This window comes from Macaca mulatta, chromosome X, assembly GCF_049350105.2.
Source record: "Macaca mulatta isolate MMU2019108-1 chromosome X, T2T-MMU8v2.0, whole genome shotgun sequence".
Lineage (NCBI taxonomy): Eukaryota > Metazoa > Chordata > Mammalia > Primates > Cercopithecidae > Macaca > Macaca mulatta.
The window spans coordinates 109,854,502-109,876,680 of NC_133426.1; the positions used below are offsets into that span (position 1 = coordinate 109,854,502).

At 42.2% G+C, this 22,179-nt stretch overlaps 2 protein-coding genes across 3 annotated transcripts in view; one reads left to right on the plus strand and one right to left on the minus strand.

Moving 5' to 3' along the window:
- BEX1 (brain expressed X-linked 1) overlaps positions 1-22,179 on the minus strand; it is a 200,294-nt gene that overhangs the window by 154,602 nt on the left and 23,513 nt on the right. The window lies entirely within an intron of this gene.
- BEX4 (brain expressed X-linked 4) lies at positions 7,793-9,816 on the plus strand. Of its 2 annotated transcripts, XM_015127894.3 has the most exons (3): positions 7,793-7,894; positions 8,332-8,410; positions 8,784-9,816. In XM_015127894.3, exon 3 carries the CDS (start codon positions 8,789-8,791, stop codon positions 9,149-9,151), a length of 363 nt encoding a protein of 120 aa, XP_014983380.1. In that variant the 5' UTR covers positions 7,793-7,894; positions 8,332-8,410; positions 8,784-8,788; the 3' UTR covers positions 9,152-9,816. The 2 variants fall into 2 exon arrangements, with proteins under 2 accessions (XP_014983380.1, XP_077845404.1); XM_077989278.1 differs by lacking the exon at positions 8,332-8,410.

The following is a 22,179-nucleotide window of genomic DNA, read 5'->3' on the forward strand; positions in this document are numbered from 1 at the left end:
GAGACAGAGTTTCACTCTGTTGCCCAGGCTGGAGTGAAGTGGCATGATCTCGGCTCACTGCAAGCTCTGCCTCCTGGGTTCACGCCATTCTCCTGCTTCAGCCTCCTGAGTAGCTGGGACTACAGGTGCCCGGCACTGCACCTGACTAATTCCTTTTTTTTTTTTTTTTTTTTTTTGTATTTTTAGTAGAGACTGGGTTTCACCGTGTTAGCCAGAATGGTCTCGATCTCCTGACTTCGTGATCCACCCGCCTCGGCCTCCCAAAGTGCTGGGATTACAGGCGTGAGCCACCGTGCCCAGCCAAGAAAGACAGTCTTTTATGTTTATGATTCTGAAGCTGCTCCGAAACAAAAGACCAAATACTTTCATGAAAGGTGTGCTTATTGTTTTAGTCATTTAGGGAATAACAAAGGCTATGGGAATTATGAGCCAAAAACCACAGAAGAATATGTGTATCTCACAGTACATGTAAGTATAAAGTAAAGAAAGAGGTTTTATTCACACCTTTTATTTTGTTTTTTGGAGAGACTTGCCTAGGCCTCCCAAAGTGCTGGGATTATAGGCATGAGCCACCACACCTAGTCATTATCCACTTTGTTAGGGACAGAGTGGGTCTCTGGCTCAACAAAAAGCCCAGATAAATCAATGGGGCTTTGGCGCATTAGGTCAGCAGAGGGGAAAAGGATAGTAGAAGGGACAGCAGTATACAGTAAACTTGGAAGTACCTAGGGGAGAAGGAAGGAGACACAGAAGTTGGAGGCACCTGTAAGCCAACTGGACTTGTTTCTGAATACAGTTTAGATAACCTGTAGACATATCTATGCCTGATGGTATTCAGAAATAAACTCAGTAAGAATTTCAACACAACGGCAGCAGAGCATTAAACCAGGAGTAGAACTCTTCTGACATTAGGGCCCTGTGCAACAGCACAAGTCATATACCTATGAAGCCTTCCCTGGCTGTGTGTGTTGGCTGATAACAACTTACATCTTTTTTCGGGGGGAGTGAGGGGACAAGGTATCACTCTGCTGTCCAGGCTGGAGTGCAGTGGTGCAATCATAGCTCACTGCAGCCTTGACATCCCAGGCTCAAGCAATTCTCCCACCTTAGCTTCTCAAATAGGCGTGATCACAGGTGAGTGCCACCACACCCAGCTAAATTTGTGTGTGTGTGTGTGTGTGTGTGTGTGTGTGTGTGTGTGTGTGTGTATGGAGATGGGCTTCTCCCTATGTTGCTTAGGCTGGTCTCAAACTCCTGGGCTCAAGCAGTTCTCCCACCTCAGCCTCCCAAATTGCTGGGATTACAGGCCTGAGCCATACAACTCACATTTTACCCCTTTTCCAGGGAACTGTTCTCTGCCAAATGGGAGCCGCCTTGCTCCAGAGACTATGCTCTGCTCCACCTACAGACTTTGATCTGTGACTGACACTGAGTTACAAAAAGCCAGTGACTTACTGTCAAGGTGGGATGACTTGTGTGTGCTTCAGAGTTTTCAGGTGCAATTAACTAAACCCAATCTCTAGTTAAACCCCATTCTTCACCACTGCCCCGCTCCCCAGCCCTGTCCTGCTTCCTTTACTTCCTTTAACCCGAGACAGCATTATTACAAGAAACTACATTCATAAGGATCTCTGTTCCAAGTTCTGCTTTTAGGTAGCCCGACCTAAAATAGGAAGGGTCTCTTTATAGAAATATTTCAGCTAAAATCTCAAAAGTAGAAAGAGTATTTGCTTTCTCTTGGACAAACCCGAATTGAAATTGAACCCAAATTCAAGGAAGCTTTTCTAGACTTAGTTACCATTTTATAGGAATCACAGAGTAAAGAAGTATGCGTTAATGACACCACTGAGATCCAGACTATAGGAAAATAGAGAACAAATGAGCATTTCATCAATAATTAAAGAAAAAATTAAAAAATGAAAACCCACAGATTAAAAGAAATTTAGGAAATATGGCAACCAATCAAAACACGCATGTCTTATTTGGATCTTGATTCAAACAAACTGTTAAAAAAAAAGCTATAACACAATTGGGTATTTGAACACAGATTAGACATAAAATGATATTAAGGAATTCTGAATTATTTGATGTGACAGCGGTATTGTGGTTGTATGCTAAAAAGAAGAGAACCCTTATCTTGTAGATATGTACTTTGAAATATTTATGCCTAAAGTGATATTATGTCTAGAATTTGCTTCAAAAATAATCTTTAAGGTTGAAAAGCGGGTAAGATAAAGATGAAATAAGATGGGCCATGAGTTGCTAACTGTGGAATCTGAGTGAGGACTAGTATATGGGTTGCATTATACTATTCCGTTTTTCCAAATGTTCAAAATTTTCCATTAAAGTTGAGATAAAGTTAACATAAACTATGAAGACTGTGTTTCTTAAACAGAAAAGGGACTGGGCGCACTGTCTCATACCTGTAATCCCAGCACTTTGGGAGGGCAAAGTGGGTGGATCACGAGGTGAGGAGATCCAGACCATCCTGGCTAACTTGGTGAAACCTTGTCTCTACTAAAAATACAAAAAATTAGCTAGGCGAGGTGGCGGCTGCCTCTAGTCCCAGTTACTCGGATAGTTGAGGCAGAAGAATGGCATGAACCCAGGAGGCGGAGCTTGCAGTGAGCTGAGATCATGACACTGCACTCCAGTCTGGGCTACAGAGCGAGACTCTAAGAGAAGGAGGAAAAAACATGGAAAAGACAACTAGTACCAGCCACTGCAAAAACATGCCATATTGTAAAGACCATCAATGGTAGGAAGAAACTGCATCAACTAATGAGCAAAATAACCAGCTAACATCATAATGACAGGATCAAGTTCACACATAACAATATTAACCTTAAATGTAAATGGGCTAAATGGTCCAATTAAAAGACACAGACTGGCAAATTGGATAAAGAGTCAAGACCCATCAGTCTGCTGTATTCAGGAGACCCATCTCACATGCAGAGACACATATAGGTTCAAAATAAAGGGATGGAGGAAGATCTACCAAGCAAATGGAAAACAAAAAAAGGCAGGGGTTGCAATCCTAGTCTCTGATAAAACAGACTTTAAACCAACAAAGATCAAAAGAGACAAAGAAGGCCATTACATAATGGTAAAGGGATCAATTCAACAAGAAGATCTAACAATCCTAAATATATATGCACCCAATACAGGAGCACCCAGATTCATAAAGCAAGTCCTTAGAGACTTAGACTCTCACACAATAATAATGGGAGACTTTGACACCCCACTGTCAACATTAGACAGATCAACAAGACAGAAAGTTAACAAGGACATCCAGGAATTGAACTCAACTCTGCACCAACCGGACCTAATGACATCTACAGAACTCTCTACCCCAAATCAACAGAATGTACATTCTTCTCAGCACCACATCGCACTTATTCCAAAATTGACCACATAGTTGGAAGTAAAGCACTCCTCAGCAAATGTAAAAGAACAGAAATTATAACACACTGTCTCTCAGAACACAGTGCAATCAAACTAGAACTCAGGACTAAGAAACTCAATCAAAACCTCTCAAATACATGGAAACTGGGCAAACTGGTCCTGAATGACTACTGGGTACATAACGAAATGAAGGCAGAAATAAAGATGTTCTTTGAAACCAATGAGAACAAAGATACAACATATCAGAATCTCTGGGACACATTTAAAGCAATGTATAGAGGGAAATTTATAGCACTAAATGCCCACAAGAGAAAGCAGGAATAATCTAAAATTGACACCCAAACACCACATTTAAAAGAATTAGAGAAGCAAGAGCAAACACATTCAAAAGCTAGCAGAAGGCAAGAAATAACTAAGATCAGAGCAGAACTGAAGGAGATAGAGACACAAAAAAACCCTTCAAAAAATCAATGAATTCAGGAGCTAGTTTTTTGAAAAGATCAACAAAATTGATAGACCGCTAGCAAGACTAATAAAGAAGAAAAGAGAGAAGAATCAAATAGATACAATAAAAAATGATAAAGGGGATATCACCACCAACCCCACAGAAATACAAACTACCATCAGAGAATACTATAAACACCTCCATGCAAATAAACTAGAAAACCTAGAAGAAATGGATAAATTCCTGGACACATACACTCTCCCAAGACTAAACCAGGAAGAAGTTGAATCCCTGAATACACCAATAGCAGGCTCTGAAATTGAGGCAATAATTAATAGCCTACCAACTGAAAAAAGTCCAAGACCAGATGGATTCACAGTCGAATTCTATCAGAGGTACAAGGAGGAGCTGGTACCATTCCTTCTGAAATTATTCCAATCAATAGAAAAAGAGGGAATCCTCCCTGACTCATTTTATGAGGCCAACATCATCCTGATACCAAAGCCTGGCAGAGACACAATAAAAAAAGAGAATTTTAGACCAATATCCCTGATGAACATTGATGCAAAAATCCTCAATAAAATACTGGCAAATCGAATCCAGCAGCACATCAAAAAGCTTATCCACCATGATCAAGTGGGCTTCATCCCTGGGATGCAAAGCTGGTTCAACATAAGCAAATCAATAAACGTAAGCCAGCATATAAACAGAACCAAAGACAAAAACCACATGATTATCTCAATAGATGCAGAAAAGGCCTTTGACAAAATTCAACAGCCCTTCATGCTAAAAACTCTCAATAAATTTGGTATTGATGGAACGTATCTCAAAATAGTAAGAGCCATTTATGACAAACCCACAGCCAGTATCATATTGAATGGGTGAAAACCGGAAGCATTCCCTTTGAAAACTGGCACAAGACAGGGATGGCCTCTCTCACCACTGGTATTCAACATAGTGTTGGAAGTTCTGGTGAGGGCAATCAGGCAAGAGAAAGAAATAAAGGGTATTCAATTAGGAAAAGAAGAAGTCAAATTGTCCCTATTTGCAGATGACATGATTGTATATTTAGAAAACCCCATCGTCTCAGCCCAAAATCTCCTTAAGCTGATAAGTAACTTCAGCGAAGTCTCAGGATACAAAATCAATGTGCAAAAATCACAAGCATTCTTATACACCAATAACAGACAAACAGAGAGCCAAATCATGAATGAACTCCCATTCACAATTGCTTCAAAGAGAATAAAATAGCTAGGAATTCAATTTACAAGGGATGTGAAGGACCTCTTCAAGGAGAAGTACAAACCTCTGCTCAATGAAATAAAAGAGGACACAAACAAATGGAAGAACATTCCATGCCCATGGATAGGAAGAATCAGTATCGTGAAAATGGCCATACTGCCCAAGGTAATTTATAGATTCAATACCATCCCCATTAAGCTACCAATGACTTTCTTCACAGAATTGGAAAAAACTACTTTAAAGTTCATATGAAACCAAAGAAGAGCCCACATTGCCAAGACAATCCTAAGCCAGAAGAACAAAGCTGGAGGCGTCACACTACCTGACTTCAAACTATACTGCAAGGCTACAGTAACCAAAACAGCATGGTACTGGTACCAAAACAAAGATATAGACCAATGGAACAGAACAGAGCCCTCAGAAATAATACCACACATCTACAACCATCTGATCTTTGACAAACCTGACAAAAACAAGAAATGGGGAAAGAATTCCCTATTTAATAAATGGTGCTGGGAAAACTGGCTAGCCATAAGTAGAAAGCTGAAACTGGATCCCTTCCTTACTCCTTATACAAAAATTAATTCAAGATGGATGAGAGACTTAAATGTTAGACCTAAAACCATAAAAACCCTAGAAGAAAACCTAGGCAATACCATTCAGGACGTAGGCATGGGCAAGGACTTCATATCTAAAACATGAAAAGCAATGGCAACAAAAGCCAAAATTGACAAATGGGATCTAATTAAACTAAAGAACTTCTGCGCAGCAAAAGAAACTACCATCAGAGTGAACAGCAACCTACAGAATGGGAGACAATTTTTGCAATCTACTCATCTGACAAAGCGCTAATATCCAGAACCTACAAAGAACTTAAACAAATTTACAAGAAAAAAACAACCCCATCAAAAAGTGGGCAAAGGATATGAACAGATACTTCTCAAAAGAAGACATTTATGCAGGCAACAGACACATGAAAAAATGCCCATCATCACTGGCCATCAGAGAAATGCAAATCAAAACCACAATGAGATACCATTTCACACCAGTTAGAATGGCAATCATTAGAAAGTCAGGAAACAACAGGTGCTGGAGAGGATGTGGAGAAATAGGAACACTTTTACACTGTTGGTGGGACTGTAAACTAGTTCAAACACTGTGGAAAACAGTGTGGCGATTCCTCAAGGATCTAGAACTAGAAATACCATGACCCAGCCATCCCATTACTGGGTATATACCCAAAGGATTATAAATCATGCTGCTATAAAGACACATGAATGCCTATTTTTATTGCAGCACTATTTATAATAGCAAAGACTTGGAATCAACCCAAATGTCCATCAATGACAGACTGGATTAAGAAAATATGGCACATACACACCATGGAATACTATGCTGCCATAAAAAAGGATGAGTTCATGTCCTTTGTAGGGACATGGATGCAACTGGAAACCATCATTCTGAGCAAACTATCACAAGAACAGAAAACCAAACACCGCATGTTCTCACTCATAGGTGGAAACTGAACAATGAGATTACTTGGACACAGGAAGGGGACCATCACACACCAGAGCCTATTGTGGGGTGGGGGAAGGGGGTGATAGCATTAGGAGATATCCCTAATGTAAATGACGAGTTAATGGGCACAGCACACCAACATGGCACATGTATTCATATGTGACAAACCTCCACGTTGTGCACATTTACCCTAGAACATAATATAATAAAAAAAAGGGGAAAAAAATAAAAGAACAGAAAGTTATTAAGAAGAATTAGAAAAAATCCACTGTCCTTGACTCATTTCCTGTTCCCGCCAAACGTTCTGGTGTAGAGAAAAGGGGGAGCATTGGTAACAAGGACCACAGTTTTCCGTTGAGGTGGGCGGGACAGATGCTCTCTTTACTTAAATTTTTGGCATCTTGCTCATCATAAATTTTCTTGCAATAATTTTGTTTTTTAAGATGTTGCATTAAGGCCCGGCGCGGTGGCTCACGCCTGTAATCCCAGCACTTTGGGAGGCCAAGGCGGGCGGATCACAAGGTCAGGATATCGAGACCATCCTGGCTAACACTGTGAAACCCCGTCTCTACTAAAAATGCAAAAAATTAGCCGGGCGAGGCGGCGGGCGCCTGTAGTCCCAGCTACTCGGGAGGCTGAGGCAGGAGAATGGCGTGAACCCGGGAGGCGGAGCTTGCAGTGAGCCGAGATCGCGCCACTGCACTCCAGCCTGGGCCACTAAGCGAGACTCTGTCTCAAAAAAAAAAAAAAAAAAAAAAAAAAAAAAAAAAAAAAAGATGTTGCATTAAGATGTTCTTTTTCTTGACTGCTGAGGAAATTTGCACCCCTTTAAATTCTGCGCCCGCGTCCTGATTGGGAGAGATGGGGAAAATCCTGGGAGCCCAGGACAAGGAGAGGCAAGTCCCACGGAAGTGGGAATGGCCAAGAGCTCCCTGAGAAGACAGTTTCCTTCTTGGTGAGGCAGAGGAAGGCCCAAGAATACACAAAGACAGGAGAGTGGAAAGGCCGGCCAGGCTGGAGATATTGAAAGAGACTCCAGATGAGGATAGGGGCTGGCCCGAAAGCCCTGCCAGACTCCGGCCTGCAGGAGGGGGCGTGGGACGGGGGCGGAGCTGTTGGCGATGACAACAGCCCCACGTGACCGGCCAACACTGAGTCTCATCTGGCTCTGTCGTCAGAGCCATCGTCGCTCGTTCCCTTCTCGGTGGCGGTACCTGCTCCCGGTGGCCCTGAGGACGTGCGGGCCAGGGGCGGCCCGGAAAGTAGGAAGCGGAGGGGGAGCAGGTAAGGCATCCGGAGTGGGGTCCCTGGAGTTGGTGTTGGGGAGCGGCTCCGGCCTGCAGAGGCCCCACCCCGGGGGAGCCACGCGAAGACGCAGTCGGTCCGCGATGCAGCCCCCGGGCCCCGCCGCGGGCCCGCGAGCCTTCGTTGAGCGGAGAGGTGCCCGTCCCCGAGGGAGCCGGCGGTCCTGAGGCTACGACCGTTCGGAAACACCTGCCTCCGCCACCAGCGCAAGCTTTTCCGACACCCCTGCCCCGCCCTTCTTGGTGCAGAAAATGGTGGTCAGCTTGCGGGCGGGGTGACTGAGGCGGGGGGCGAGGGCTGCACCGAGGGCCCGGGCCCGGGCCAGGTGCGGGACGGGGAAGGGGCCGGATGGTGGTGGGTCCTAGCTAGCGTTCCGCTGCAGCAGCCCCCACTTCCCCAACCCCGGCCGTCTGCAGGTCTGCGAGGCTAAGTGTCGCGGCGGCGCACCTCGCGTCGAGAATCGGGAGGAGGAGGAGACTGCAAGGATAGGCCCAGGTCGGTGCGAGCGACAGTGGTGAGGCGGGGGCCGGAACGTGAGGAAAGCCCAGTCTGAGACCCCAATCCATGCCTTCACCCTCGACTCCTTCTACTGCATGCAACCCTCCCCTTCCCACACCCCATCCTCGTCCTCCATTTTACTGCCTGCAGAAGCATGGATCTACAGGGAAAATGGTGGGCTTTGCGGGAGGGGCTCGGATTGGGGGCACCCCACAGGGCCCACGGGCTTCTCAGGTGGAAAAAAATGAAATGTTAAAGAGTATAAAGTCAAGTCCATGGCTCTGAATTTTAAAAGGTGCCTAGTAGGGCCTCTGTCCTCAGTGCTTATCAGTCCACAAATTCAGCTCATTTTCTCTCTCTTGTCTCCTAGGAGTAATGGAGTCCAAAGAGGAACTAGCGGCAAACAATCTCAACGGGAAAAATGCCCAACAAGAAAACGATGGAGGGGAGCAGGCCCCCATGCCGAATGAAGAAGAATCCCGCCATTTGGGAGGGGGTGAAGGCCAGAAGCCTGGAGGAAATATCAGGCGGGGGCGAGTTAGGCGACTTGTCCCTAATTTTCGATGGGCCATACCTAATAGGCATATTGAGCACAATGAAGCGAGAGATGATGTAGAAAGGTTTGTAGGGCAGATGATGGAAATCAAGAGAAAGACTAGGGAACAGCAGATGAGGCACTATATGCGCTTCCAAACTCCTGAACCTGACAACCATTATGACTTTTGCCTCATACCTTGAATCCTAAAAGTTTTTGCTGAGGTTAATGTGAACACTGCTTTACAAGCTTGTATTTTTGTGATTTACTTTCTCTGTAAGCCTTTTGGTGTTTCCACTTAACCAGTTTCTAATGGAAATTAGAATTCTAATTGTATATTATTTTGTCTCAGCCAAAAAGTTACTGTCAGCATGGCAATTCACCCATTTTAGGAAAAATACTCTTTTCATAATATGAAATGCATAAAGCAGTTCAAAAAGCAGTCTGTATTCCATCATCTTCCTCTTTCATTCCAATCCTTATTTTTTGTAAATACTACTTTTCCTCCTCCGGCTACCTGGACTCAAAATCTCAGTTGTCTTTGACAGTTTTTTCTTGTCCCTGACCAAAAAAGAATGATCATACCCATAATTCAATGTTTGATATTTTAAGAATGTATGTTCCAGTGTTTTTCAGAGTGAGTCTACCATCTGTATAAAAACACCTTGGGGGCAGGGGCATTTAAGAATGTGGGACCTATCGTCCAGACTTACAGAGTGGGGCTCCAGAATCTCCATTTTTAGCAAACTCTAAGTAATTCTGATGTGTACCAAAATCAGTGCCACTGGTGTGTGTGTATGTAACTATGTATGTGTGTGTGTATATATAATGTGTCATAACCGTAAACAATAAAGAATATCAAGATGAATCTCTCTGACTTTGGTGGGCAAGTAATTAAAACTGTATGAGACCTTAAAATAGACTGATGATTATAGGAGCGGTAGGGACAGTGGCAAAATTATTCACTGTGCAGAACAAAGCATGCCTGAAGGTCACAGCCTGAGGAACTCAGAATTCATCACCCCTGTCAGCAGTTTCACAGCCAGGATCTCATTTTATCCTTAGAATAACCTATAAAATCAGTATTGTTATCCCACTTTTACAGATGAGGTCACTGGGTCTTAGAGATGTTAAGTACCAAGGCTAACCTCTGCTTGGGGTGGGGGAATCCAGCCTGGGCCATTTTCTATTGGACCTTACCATCTGGAGATGCAGAATATTTGACTTTTGTAATTTGATGACAGGCTGAGGATGGTAAAAGAGACTCAACAAGAAGGGGGCTGTTTTTCTATACATTGCTTTTCTACATCTCAAATACAGACACTTTAATTTTTAGAATATTGAGGGATAAATAAAATAAGACCCTCCAGTGTTGTTCAAAGTTAGGATTGCCACTCTATGGCTCTTGAAATCAGTTTTGTGGGTTACAACAAGCAATTTTTTAAAAAGAGAACAAAACTCATCCTGTCACTCGTGAGTAGTGTTAAGAATTGTTTTTGAGAAAATAATGTGTTCTATGTAGTAAATATTGCCACCTTTAAGATGTATTTCTAACTAGGTCACAGTGAAAAAAAAAAAGAATGAAAATCACTTATTTGGTGCAAACTTGGTTTCACAAGTGAGGAATTGTAAAGAAAGCGATTATTCCTAAGGCCACACAGCCAATTAGTGAAAGACCTGTAACCACCCACCAAGCCACAGTGCTTCAGGGTGCTTGTCTTCTCACCACATTGCCTCCACAAAAAATTATTTGGAAATTTTTGCAGTATGTGCTGATTCCCAGTCAGTGTAAATGGAAAAGCATATACAACTTATGCAAAAACCACTTTTTTTGAAGTTCACACTATTTAGTCATCAGAATTCCTGCATGTTCAACTGAGAACCACATTCAAGGGAAACTGTGCCTCAGATAATTTTGGAGCTGGAGTGATCTTTCATCTGTCTAGAGGAAGAGGATGATATAGAGTCTGATTTGAAAATGCACAGTGGTGAACTCAGGCACTTCAAAAAGGTGCCTGACTGAGTAGCTGACTGAGTAGAGTCCATGAATGATCTTTTGGTTCCTCTGAAAATGAGTACTGTGCCTTCTGGCAACCACCAATTGTGGATTTCCCAAAGTAGCCTCAATCTCCCTCCCTCACAATAAAAGCTAGCTCTGGGGCGTGAGATCAGAATATGATTAGTTGAAAGAAAGCTGAAGCCTCCTCACTGGGGTTTTTGAGGGAGGATGAGGAATAAGGACAGACTTTCTGGAAGAAATAAGTGTTAATGCTTGGGTTCAGAATATGGTTTTTTGAAGTACCAAAATGAACCCTGTCTCCTTGGTGTTTCTGGGAGAGTGGGATGATAAGGACAGAATTTTCTGGAAATGGTAAAGGTCAGAGAACAGGGTCACAATGTAATTGGTTGAAGGAGAACTAAAGACTGCTATCCTGGGAGTTTCTGTGATGGTAGGCGACGAGCACAAAACTTTAGAGGACATAAACTTCAGTGACCAGAACATGATCAGAACATGATTGTTTGAAGAACTGAAGAAAACTCCCTTACCTCTGTGTTGCTGCAAGGGTGGAGGAGTAAAGAGAGAACTTTCTAGAAAAAGAGGGGGCTGGATCAGAAGGTGATTGAAGAACAGAGCTATCACAGTGAACACATTTATACATCCCATGGGAGGGTCCACTTTCCTTGATCTTGGTGGGCAATACATTTTGTCTTTTTAAGGTGACAACAGAGTGATGTCAGTGAATGCCTCTAAAGAGACTAGCAAGAAAATATGACTCTTTTAGAAAAACAACCAAAGCAAATAAACCAAGAGTGAAGAAAAAGGGCTAACGCATTCATCCCTATCAGTGGTTTATACATTCATGTTTGTAAAATTTTAGTTTCTTGAGGAAAATGTGTATGTTTTTATGGATTTTGGAGCAAAGCTTGGGATGGATGCCTGGCAATTAATGTCTGGCAAATCTTCCATATGCTGCTGTCCTCATATTACAGAAATTGGAGATATCACTGAAGAAGTCTTTAAAAAGGCCAGTGTTATGAACCGAGTATTTGTGTCCCTCTTAAAATTAAAATGTTGAAAACCTAATTCCCAAGGTGATGATATTAAAAGGTGGGGCTTTTGGGGGGTGATTAGGTCATGAGGGCAGAGTCCTCATGAATAAGATCAGTGCCCTTATAAAGGAGACCCCCCAGGCTGGGCGTGGTGGCTCACATCCGTTATCCCAGCACTTTGGGAGGCTAAGGCGGGCAGATCACGAGGTCAGGAGATCGAGACCATCCTGGCCAACATGGTGAAACCCCATTTCTACTAAAATATAAAAAATTAGCCAGGGACGGTGGTATGCACCTATAGTCCCAGCTACTGGGGAGGTTGAGGCAGGGGAATTGCTTGAACCTGAGAGGCAGAGGTTGCAGTGAGCCAAGATCACGCCACTGCACTCCACCCTCATGACAGAGCGAGACTCCATCCCCCCCCAAAAAAAGAGAGACCCCCAAAAAGCTCCTTCACCTTTTCTGTGAACCAGGGAGCAGGCCTTCATCAGACACGGAATCTACCAACACCCAATCTTGAACTTCACAGCATTCAGAATTGTGAGAAATAAACTTCTGTTGTTATAAGCCACTCAGTTTATGATATTTTGTTATAGCAGCCCGTATGAGCCAGGACAGCCAGCAAGAAAAAAAGTGAACTTCTAATGAAAAAAGCAAAAACAAATAAACAATTCAAATATAACAAGAATAAAATCTTAGGATTGGGGGTAAGACGGCCAACTAGATGCAGTCAGGAGGAACATCTCCCATGGAGGGACAGGGCATCGACTGGCACACTCCTAGCAGATCTTCTGAGGAAAGGCATTGAGAGCAGACAGGGAAGAGACACAGATGCTGCACTAAAGGCAGAGGAAACTGTAAACCCTGTCCGGGGCAGGTACACCAGGACTCATTCCTAGTCCCCAAGTACTCCTGGGGAAGGGGTGAGATGAACAGGCAAAGAGCAACGAAGTCTGCCCACAGGCCTTTGGAATCCTGGCAGGAGGAGAACCTTGACCACCATGGACACTTGAATTGGCAGGGAGAGCTGCTCAGAGAAGTGGTAGGGGTAGAACTCCAGCTAGAGTGGAGGCCAGAGGGTTTGGTGTAGGAGCATCTGTAGTGGGAGCATGGTCAGTGTTGCCCATCCCCCTAAGCTGGACTCGCTCCTATAGGAGACTTTAGCCCTAGGGCAACTGTGGGACCTGAACTCTGCAACGCAATCTTGCCCAGGAGATGGAACCGGTCTGACCTGAGCACCTCTCAATCCGCTGGCCTCTGGCGGGGCCCCAGCGTAGCCACGCCTGCTTGCAATGCAGCCCCCATGCCACATCACAGCTTCGGTGCGGTGCGGGCGGATCTCACCTAACCAGCAGAATGCCCCAGCAGAATGGCTCCAGCTTACACGCACTAGCTCGTCCGCACTCTCCCCCAACTGTAGCCTCACCAGACCACTTTTCCCACATACACTCACCCTTGGCCACCCCCAACATCACTTTGCCAGTGCGTGTGTGCTGGCAGGCTGACCTTGCCTTCCCTCCCACGCCAGCGGGGGTGTGCCTATGCAGCCGGCCATGCCATTTTTGCTGGCGTGAGTGCACCCCGCCCCCTTCCCCAACCACCATTGTTGTTGGAGAGTTGGCAGGCAGAGTGCCCCACCCCTGTGCGTGGAAATGGCCTCCAGGTGCGAAACTAAGGACAGAGAAAAGTGGACCCGCCCCTGCCCTAAGAGGCCAGTGCTGCCAGCTGGACCGCTCACAAAGGGCGCAAAAACCACCACCAGTGTGAACACGCACACAGTCACGGGATGGGCCCTGTCACTGCCCTGCCCCCATAGCCTCGCTGTCAATGCTAGCGGCTGCCGTGAAGGCCCGCACAGAAGCCAGCAACACAGCACCCGTCAGTACCCTGTTGCAGCAGATGAGTGTGCACCCTACCACGCTGCAGATGCTACTGCCACATACGAACGAGGATGGATACCACTGCTACCGCCCTAGGAAGTGCTTTGGCTGGCACCACCCATCCTAATGTGATAACCAGCAGTCCGGGAACACCTCAGCCCTTGTAGCACAGTAGGTTCCTAACCTCAAGGAGCCAGAGAACAAAGCGGGGGCTGATGCCAGTCTCCCAGTGTTATAGCACATAGTCCAGGAGCCCTGAGCTGAACCTTGCCCCCCTAAAATCTTCCAGAAATGAAGCCAGTCAACTGAACTATACCACAATGAAACCCCCAAGGTCATCAAATAGGATAAAAGAAAAAAAAAACACACATCAAAAGGACAGCAACTTCAAAGATTGAAGAAACATCAACACACAAAGATGAGAAAGAACCAGTACAAGAACTCTGACAACTCAAAAAACTAAGTGTCTTCTTTCCTCTAAATGACAGCAGCAGTTCTCAAGCAAGGATTCTTAACCAGAATGAGATGGCTGAAATGACAAAAATAGAATTCAGAATATGGATAGGAGCAAAGATCATTGAGATCCAGGAGAATGTTGAAACCCAATCAACGGAAGCTAAGAGTCACAATTAAAAGATATAGGGGCCATAAAACAAAATAACCAGTATAGAAAAAAATGTAACCAACTCAATAGAGCTGAAGAGCACACTACAAGAATTTCATAAAACAATTGCAAGCATTAACAGCAGAATAGACCAAACTGAGGAAAGAATCTCAGAGCTTGATGACTGAGTTTCTGAAATAAGACAATTGGATCAGAATAAAGAAAACAGAATGAAAAGGAATGAACAAAATCTCCATGAAATATGGGATTATGTAAAGAGACTGAATCTATGACTCAAGTGACATTTCTGAAAGAGATGGGGAGAATGGAAGCAACTTGGAAAACATGTTTCAGGATATCATCCATGAGAACTTCCCCAACCTGGCTAGAAAGGCTAATATTCAAATTCAAAAAATCCAGAGAACCTCCATAAAATACTTTACAAGATTACCTCCAATACACACAATCATCAGATTCTCCAAGGTTGAAATGAAGGAAAAAATGATAAAGGCAGCTAGAGAGAAAAGACAGGTAACCTCCAGAGGGAAGTCCATCAGACTAACTGCAGACCTCTCAGCTGAAACCCTACAAGCCAGAAGATTGGGGGCTTATATTCAACATTCTTAAAAGAAATTCCAATGAAGAATTTCATATCCAGTCAAATTAAGCTTCACAAGTGAAGGAGAAATAAGATATTTTTCAGACAAGCAAATTCTGAGGGAATTTGTTACTACCAGACCTGCCTTATGAGAGCTCCTGAAAGAAGCACTAAATATGGAAATAAAAGACCATTATCAGCCACTATAAAACACACTTAAGTACAGAGACCAATGACACTATAAAGCTACCACACAAACAAGTCTGCATAATAATCAGCTACCATCATGATGATAGGATAAAATCCACCCATATCAATACTAACCTTAAATGTAAACAGGCTAAATGCCCCAATCAAAAGACACAGTGGCAAGCCGGCTAAAGAACCAAGACCCTAATGTATGCTGTCTTTAAGAGACCCATACAATGACAACCATAGGGTCAAAATAAAGGGATGAATAAAAATCTACCAAGCAAAGAGAAACAGAAAAAAGCAGGAGTTGCAATCCTAATTTAGGACAAAACAGACTTTAAGCCAAAAAAGATAAAAAAAGACAAAGGGGCATTATGTAATGATAAAGTATTCAATTCAACAAAAGACTTAACTATTCTAAATACCTACACACCCAACACGGAAGCAACCAGATTCATAAAGCAAGTTGTTAGAGATCTTCAAAGAGACTTAGAACTCCACACAATAATAGTGTGAGACCTCAACACTCTACTGACGGTATTAGACAGATTATAGAGGCAGAAAATTAACAAAGTTATTCAGGACCTGAACTCAACACTGGACCAAATGGACTGTTAGACATCTACAGAACTCTCTACCCAAAAATAACAGAATATACACTCTTCTTGTTGCCATGTGGCACATACTCTAAAATCGAACACATGCTTGACTGTAAATCAATCCTCAGCAAATGCAAAAGGGCTGAAATCATACCAAACACTCTCTCAGACCACACTACAATAAAACTGGAAAACAAGATTAAGAAAATTGCTCACAACCATACAATTACATGGAAATTAACCAACTCAATCCTGCATTACACTTGGGTAAATAATGAAATTAAGGCAGAAATCAAGAAGTTCTTTGAAACTAATGAGAACAAAGATACAACATACCAGAATCTCTGGGACACAGCTAAGGGAGTGTTCAGACGGAAATTTATAGCATTAAATGTGGACATCAAAAAGTTAGAAAGATCTCAAATTAACAACTTAACATCTCAACTAAAAAACCTAGAGAACCAAGAGCAAACAAACCTCAAAGCTAACAGAAGACAATAAATAACCAAAGTCAGAGCTGAACTGAAGGAGACAGAGACACAATAAAAATCATTCAAAACATCAACAAATCCAGGAGATGGTTTTTTGAAAAAAAAAATTAATAAGATGGATAAACTGCTAGCTAGACTAATAAAGAAGAAAAGAGAAATGATCCAAATAAACACTATCAGACATGACAAAGGGAATATTACCACTGATCCCACAGAAATACAAATAACCATCAGAGAATACTTTGGATACTTCTATGCACATAAACCAGAAGACCTAGAAAAAATGGATTAATTCCTGAACACATAACACCTTCCCAAGACTGAACCAAGAAGAAATTGAATCCCTGAACAGACCAATAATGAGCTCCAAAAGTGAATCAGTAATATCTTACCAATTAAAAAAATCCTGGGACCAAATAGATTCACACCCAAATTCTACCAGATGTATGAAGAACTGGCACCATTCTTACTGAAATTCTGCCAAAAAAAAATTGATGAGGAGGGACTCCTCCCCAACTCATTCTATGAGGCCAGCATCATCCTGATACCAAAGCTGGGCAGAGATACAATGAAAAAAGAAAACTTCAGGCCAATATCCTTTAAGAACATTGATGCAAAATCCTCAAAGAAATACTAGCAAATTAAATCCAATAGCACATCAAAAAGCTAATCCACCATGACTAAGTGGGCTTAATCCCTGGGATGCAACATACACAACATACACCAATCAATAAACATGATTCATCACATAAACAGAACTAAAGGCAAAAACCACATGATGATCTCAATGGATGCAGAAAAAGCTTTTGATAAAATTCAACACTTCTTCATGTTAAAAACTCTCAACAAACTAGATATTGAAGGAAAATACCTCAAAATAATAAGTGCCATCTATGACAAACCCACAGCCAACATCATATTGAATGAGCAAAAGCTGGAAGCACTCCCTTAAAAATTAGCACAAGTCAAGGAAATCCTCCCTCATCACTCCTATTCAACATAGTACTGGAAGTTCTGGCCAGGGCAGTCAGGCAAGAAAGAAATAAAGGGCATTCACATAGAAAGAGAGGAAGTCAAATTATTCCTGTTTGCAGATAACGTGATCCTATATCTAGAAAACCCCATAGTCTCATCCCGAAAGCTTCTTAAGCTGATAAACAATTTCAGCAAACTTTCAGGATACAAAATCAATGTGTAAAAATCACTAGCATTGCTATACACCAACAACAGTTAAGCTGAGAGTCAAATCAGGAATGAACTCCTACTCACAATTGCTACAAAAAGCATAAAATACCTAGGAATTCAGCTAACTAGCAAGGTGAAAGATCTCTACAAGGAGAACTACAAAACACTGCTCAAAGAAATCAGAGATGACACAAACAAAAGGAAAAACACTCCATACTTATGGATAAGAAGATCCAGTATTACAAAAATGGCCATACTGCCCAAAGATATTTATAGATTAAGGCTATTTCTACCAAACTATCAATGACGTTCCTCACAGACCTAGGAAAAACTATTTTAAAATTCATATGAAATCAAAAAAAGAGCCCAAATAGCCAAGGCCATCCTAAGCAAAAAGAACAAAGTAGGAGGCTTTACAGTACCCAACTTCAAACTATACTACAGGGCTACAGTAACCAAAACAGCATAGTACTGGTACAAAAACAAACACATAGACCAAAGGAACAGAATAGAGAACCCAGAAATAAGATTGCACACCTACAACTATCTGATTTTCGACAAACTAGACAAACACAAGCAATAGGGAAAGGATTCCCTATTCAATAAGTGGTGCTGGGATAAATGGCTAGCCATATGCAGAAGATTGAAACTGGACCCCTTCCGTATACTACATACAGACATCAACTCAAGATGGATTAAATGTAAAACCCCAAACTACAAAAACCCTAGAAAACGATCTAGGCAATACTATTCTGGACATAGGAACTGGCAAAGATTTCACAACAAAGACACCAAAAACAATAGAAACAAAAGCAAAAATTGACAGATGGAATCTAGTTAAACTAAAGAACTTCTGCACAGCAACTAGCAACAGATTAAACAGGCAACCTACACAAAGAAAGAAAATATTTGCAACCTCTACATCTGACAAAGGTCTGATATTCAGAATCTACAAGGAACTTGAACAAACATACAAGCAAAAAACAAACAACCCCATTAAAAGGTGGGCAAAGGACATGAGCACACACTTTTCAAAAGAAGACATACATGCAGTCAAGAAGCATATGGGGAAAATGGTCAATATAACAAATCTTTAGAGAAATGCAAATCAAAATGAGATACCATCTCACATCAGTCAGAATGACTAGAATTAAAAAGTCAAAAAATAGCAGATGCTAGTGAGGTTGTGGAGAAAAGGGTATGCTTGTACACTGCTGGTGGGAGTGTAAATTAGTTCAACCATTGCGGAAAGCAGTGTGGTGATTCCTCAAGGAACAAAACCAGAACTACTGTTCAACCCAGCAATCCCACTATTGGGTATACACCCAAAGGAATATAAATTGTTTTACCATAAGGACGCACGAACACATATGTTCATTGCAGCACTATTCACAATAGCAAAGACGTGGAATCAACAGCAGACTGGATAAATAAAATGTGGTACATATATACCATGGAATACTACACAGCCATAAAAAAAGAATGAGATCATGTCCTTTGCAGGAACATGGATGGAACTGGAGTCCATTATCCTTAGCAAACTAATGCAGGAAGAGAAAACCAAATACCACATGTTTTCACTGATAAGTGGGAGCTAAATGATGAGAACATGTGGACACAAAAAGGGAAAGAACAGACACTCATCTTACTCAATGGTGGAGAGTGGAAGGAGGGAGATATTCAAGAGAAAAAAAAATTGGGTGCTATGCTTAGTACCCAGGTGACAAAATAATCTGTTCACCAAACTCCCAAGTCACAAGTATACCTGTATAACAAACCTGCACATCTAACCCTGAACCTAAAATAACAGTTAAAAAAAAACCCACACAATAAAATACCAAAACAGTTTGCCTCTTTCAGTTCTTTCAGTCTATATCTACATGGGAGTAATTATTTTAGCTTTATTGGGATATAACTAAAGTTTACAAAGCACATATTTAAAGTATTCAATTTAATCCAGTCTGTCACTGATGGACATTTGGGTTGATTCCAAGTCTTTGCTATTGTGAATAGTGCCGCAATAAACATACATGTGCATGTGTCTTTATAGCAGCATGATTTATAATCCTTTGGGTATATACCCAGTAATGGGATGGCTGGGTCATATGGTACATCTAGTTCTAGATCCTCTCGGGAAGGGGAACATCACACACCGGGGCCTATCTTGGGGAGGGGGGAGGGGGGAGGGATTGCATTGGGAGTTATACCTGATGTAAATGACGAGTTGATGGGTGCTGATGAGTTGATGGGTGCAGTACAGCAACATGGCACAAGTATACATATGTAACAAACCTGCACGTTATGCACATGTACCCTAGAACTTAAAGTATAATAATAATAAAAAAAATAAAAAAATAAAAAAAGTATTCAATATAAACTATTTTGTCTATATTTAATCCTATGAAACCATGACCACAATCAAAATAGCAAAACTAAAAATTTTTGAAATTAGCAAAATAGCAAACACTTTAATCACTTCCAAAAGTCTCTTTTTTCCCATTTGCAATCCTTCCTTCCTTCCTTCCTTCCTTCCTTCCTTCCTTCCTTCCTTCCTTCCTTCCTTCCTTCCTCCTTCCTTCATTCCTTCGTTCCTCTCTCTCCTTCTTTCTTTCTTTCTCTCTTTCTCTTTCTTTCTTTCTTTTTTTTTTTTTTTTTTTTTTGACACTGGATCTCGTCAATTTGCCCAGGCTGGTCTCAAACTCCTGGGCACAAGCAATCCTCCCTTCTCAGCCTAGCAAAGTGGTGGGATTACAGGTGTAAGCCACTATGTCTGGCCAAGAACAGAGTTTTCAATGGAAATTTTAAACAAGTGTGATCAAGATCCTGAAGCATTTCTTCAAAGAATTGTAACAGGAGATGAAACATCACTTTATCAGGATGGTCCTAAAGACAAAGCACAATCAAATAAATGTTTACCAAGAGGTGAGAGTGGCCCAGTCAAAGCAAAAGGAACAAAAGTCATAGCAACAGATTTTTGAGATGCTCAATGCATTTTTCCTGTTAACTTTCTGGAGGGCCAAATAATGATAACATTTGCTTATTATGAGAGTATTAGAGAAATTTAGCCAAAGCTTCAGCAGAAAAATGCCCAGGAAATCTTCACCAGAGTCCTTCTCTACCACAACAATGCTCCTGCTCATTCCTCTCATCAAACAAAGGGAATTTTAGGAGAATTTTGATGGGAAATCAATCTTTAGGTATTCACCTTCTAGTCCTCATTTAGCTACTTTCGTCGTCTTCTTGTTTCTTTTCTTTTCTTTTCTGAGACGGAGTTTTGCTCTTGTTGCCTAAGCTGCAGTGCAATGGCTCAATCTCGGCTCACCGCGATCTCGGCTCACTGCAACCTCCACCTCCTGGGTTCAAGCCATTCTCCTACCTCAGCCTCCCAAGTAGCTGAGATTACAGGCACGTGCCACCACACCTGGTTAATTTTGTATTTTTAGTAGAGATGGGGTTTCACCCTGTTGGCCAGGCCTGTCTCGAACTCCCAACCTCAGGTGATCCACCCGTCTTGGCCTCCCAAAGTGCTGGGATTACAGGCGTGAGCCACCGCGCCCGGCCTGTCTTCTTGTTTCTTCATCTTAAAAAACCTTTAAACGGTACCCATTTTTCTTCAGTTAATAATGTAAAAAAGACTGCATTGCATGGTTAAATTCCTGGGATCCTCAGTTCTTTAGGAATAGACTAAATGACTGCTATCATTGTTTACAAAAGTGTCTTGAACTCGATGGAGTTTATGTTGAGAAGTACATCTTATACGTTTGATTTTCAACTTTTAATTCCATTTTTCCATGAACATTTTGAAGTTGTATGTGGAATGTATGTATGTATATGGAATGTCTAATACAGACAAATCTGTTGAGACAGAAGGTAGATTAGTGGTAGGTGCTGGCTGAAGGGAGCAGGAATGAAGAGTGTCTACTGAGGGGTATGGAGTTTCTTTCGGGGTAATGAAAATGTTCTGGAATTAGATAGTGGTGATGATTATACAGCCTTGTAAATATACTAAAAACTACTGAATTATATAATTCCAAAGGTATTTATTGCATATGAGTTACATCTTCTAAAAATTGTTATTAAAAATAACATATGGCCAGGTGCAGTGGCTCATGTCTGTAATCCCAGCACTTTGGGAGGCAAAGGGAGGAGGATCATTTGAGCCCAGGAGTTTGACATCAGCCTGCGCAACACAGCAAGACCCCATCTCTATTTTTAAAAAAATACTATTACAGGTCGGGCGCGGTGGCTCAATCCTGTAATCCCAGCACTTTGAGAGGCCAAGGCGGGCGGATCAGGAGGTCAGGAGATCGAGACCATCCTGGGTAACACAGTGAAACTCTGTCTCTACTAAAAATACAAAAAATTAGCCGGGTGTGGCGGCAAGCACCTGTAGTCCCAGCTACTTGGGAGGCTGAGGCAGGAGAACGGTGTGAGCCCAGGAGGCAGAGCTTGCAGTGAGCCAAGATTCCGCCACTGCACTCCAGCCTGGGTGACAGAGTGAGACTCCATCTCAAAACAAACAAACAACAACAAAAACAAAACAAAACAAAACAAAAATACTATTACAAAGAAGAACAGCAATAGCCAGACAGGACTGTTTTCTATAAATAAAACAGTTTGGTTGTCTCCCA

What these genes read in the sequence shown, in the direction of transcription:
- BEX4 (XM_015127894.3), top strand. Translation starts at nt 8,789, where the DNA reads ATGGAGTCCAAAGAGGAACTAGCGGCAAACAATCTCAACGGGAAAAAT.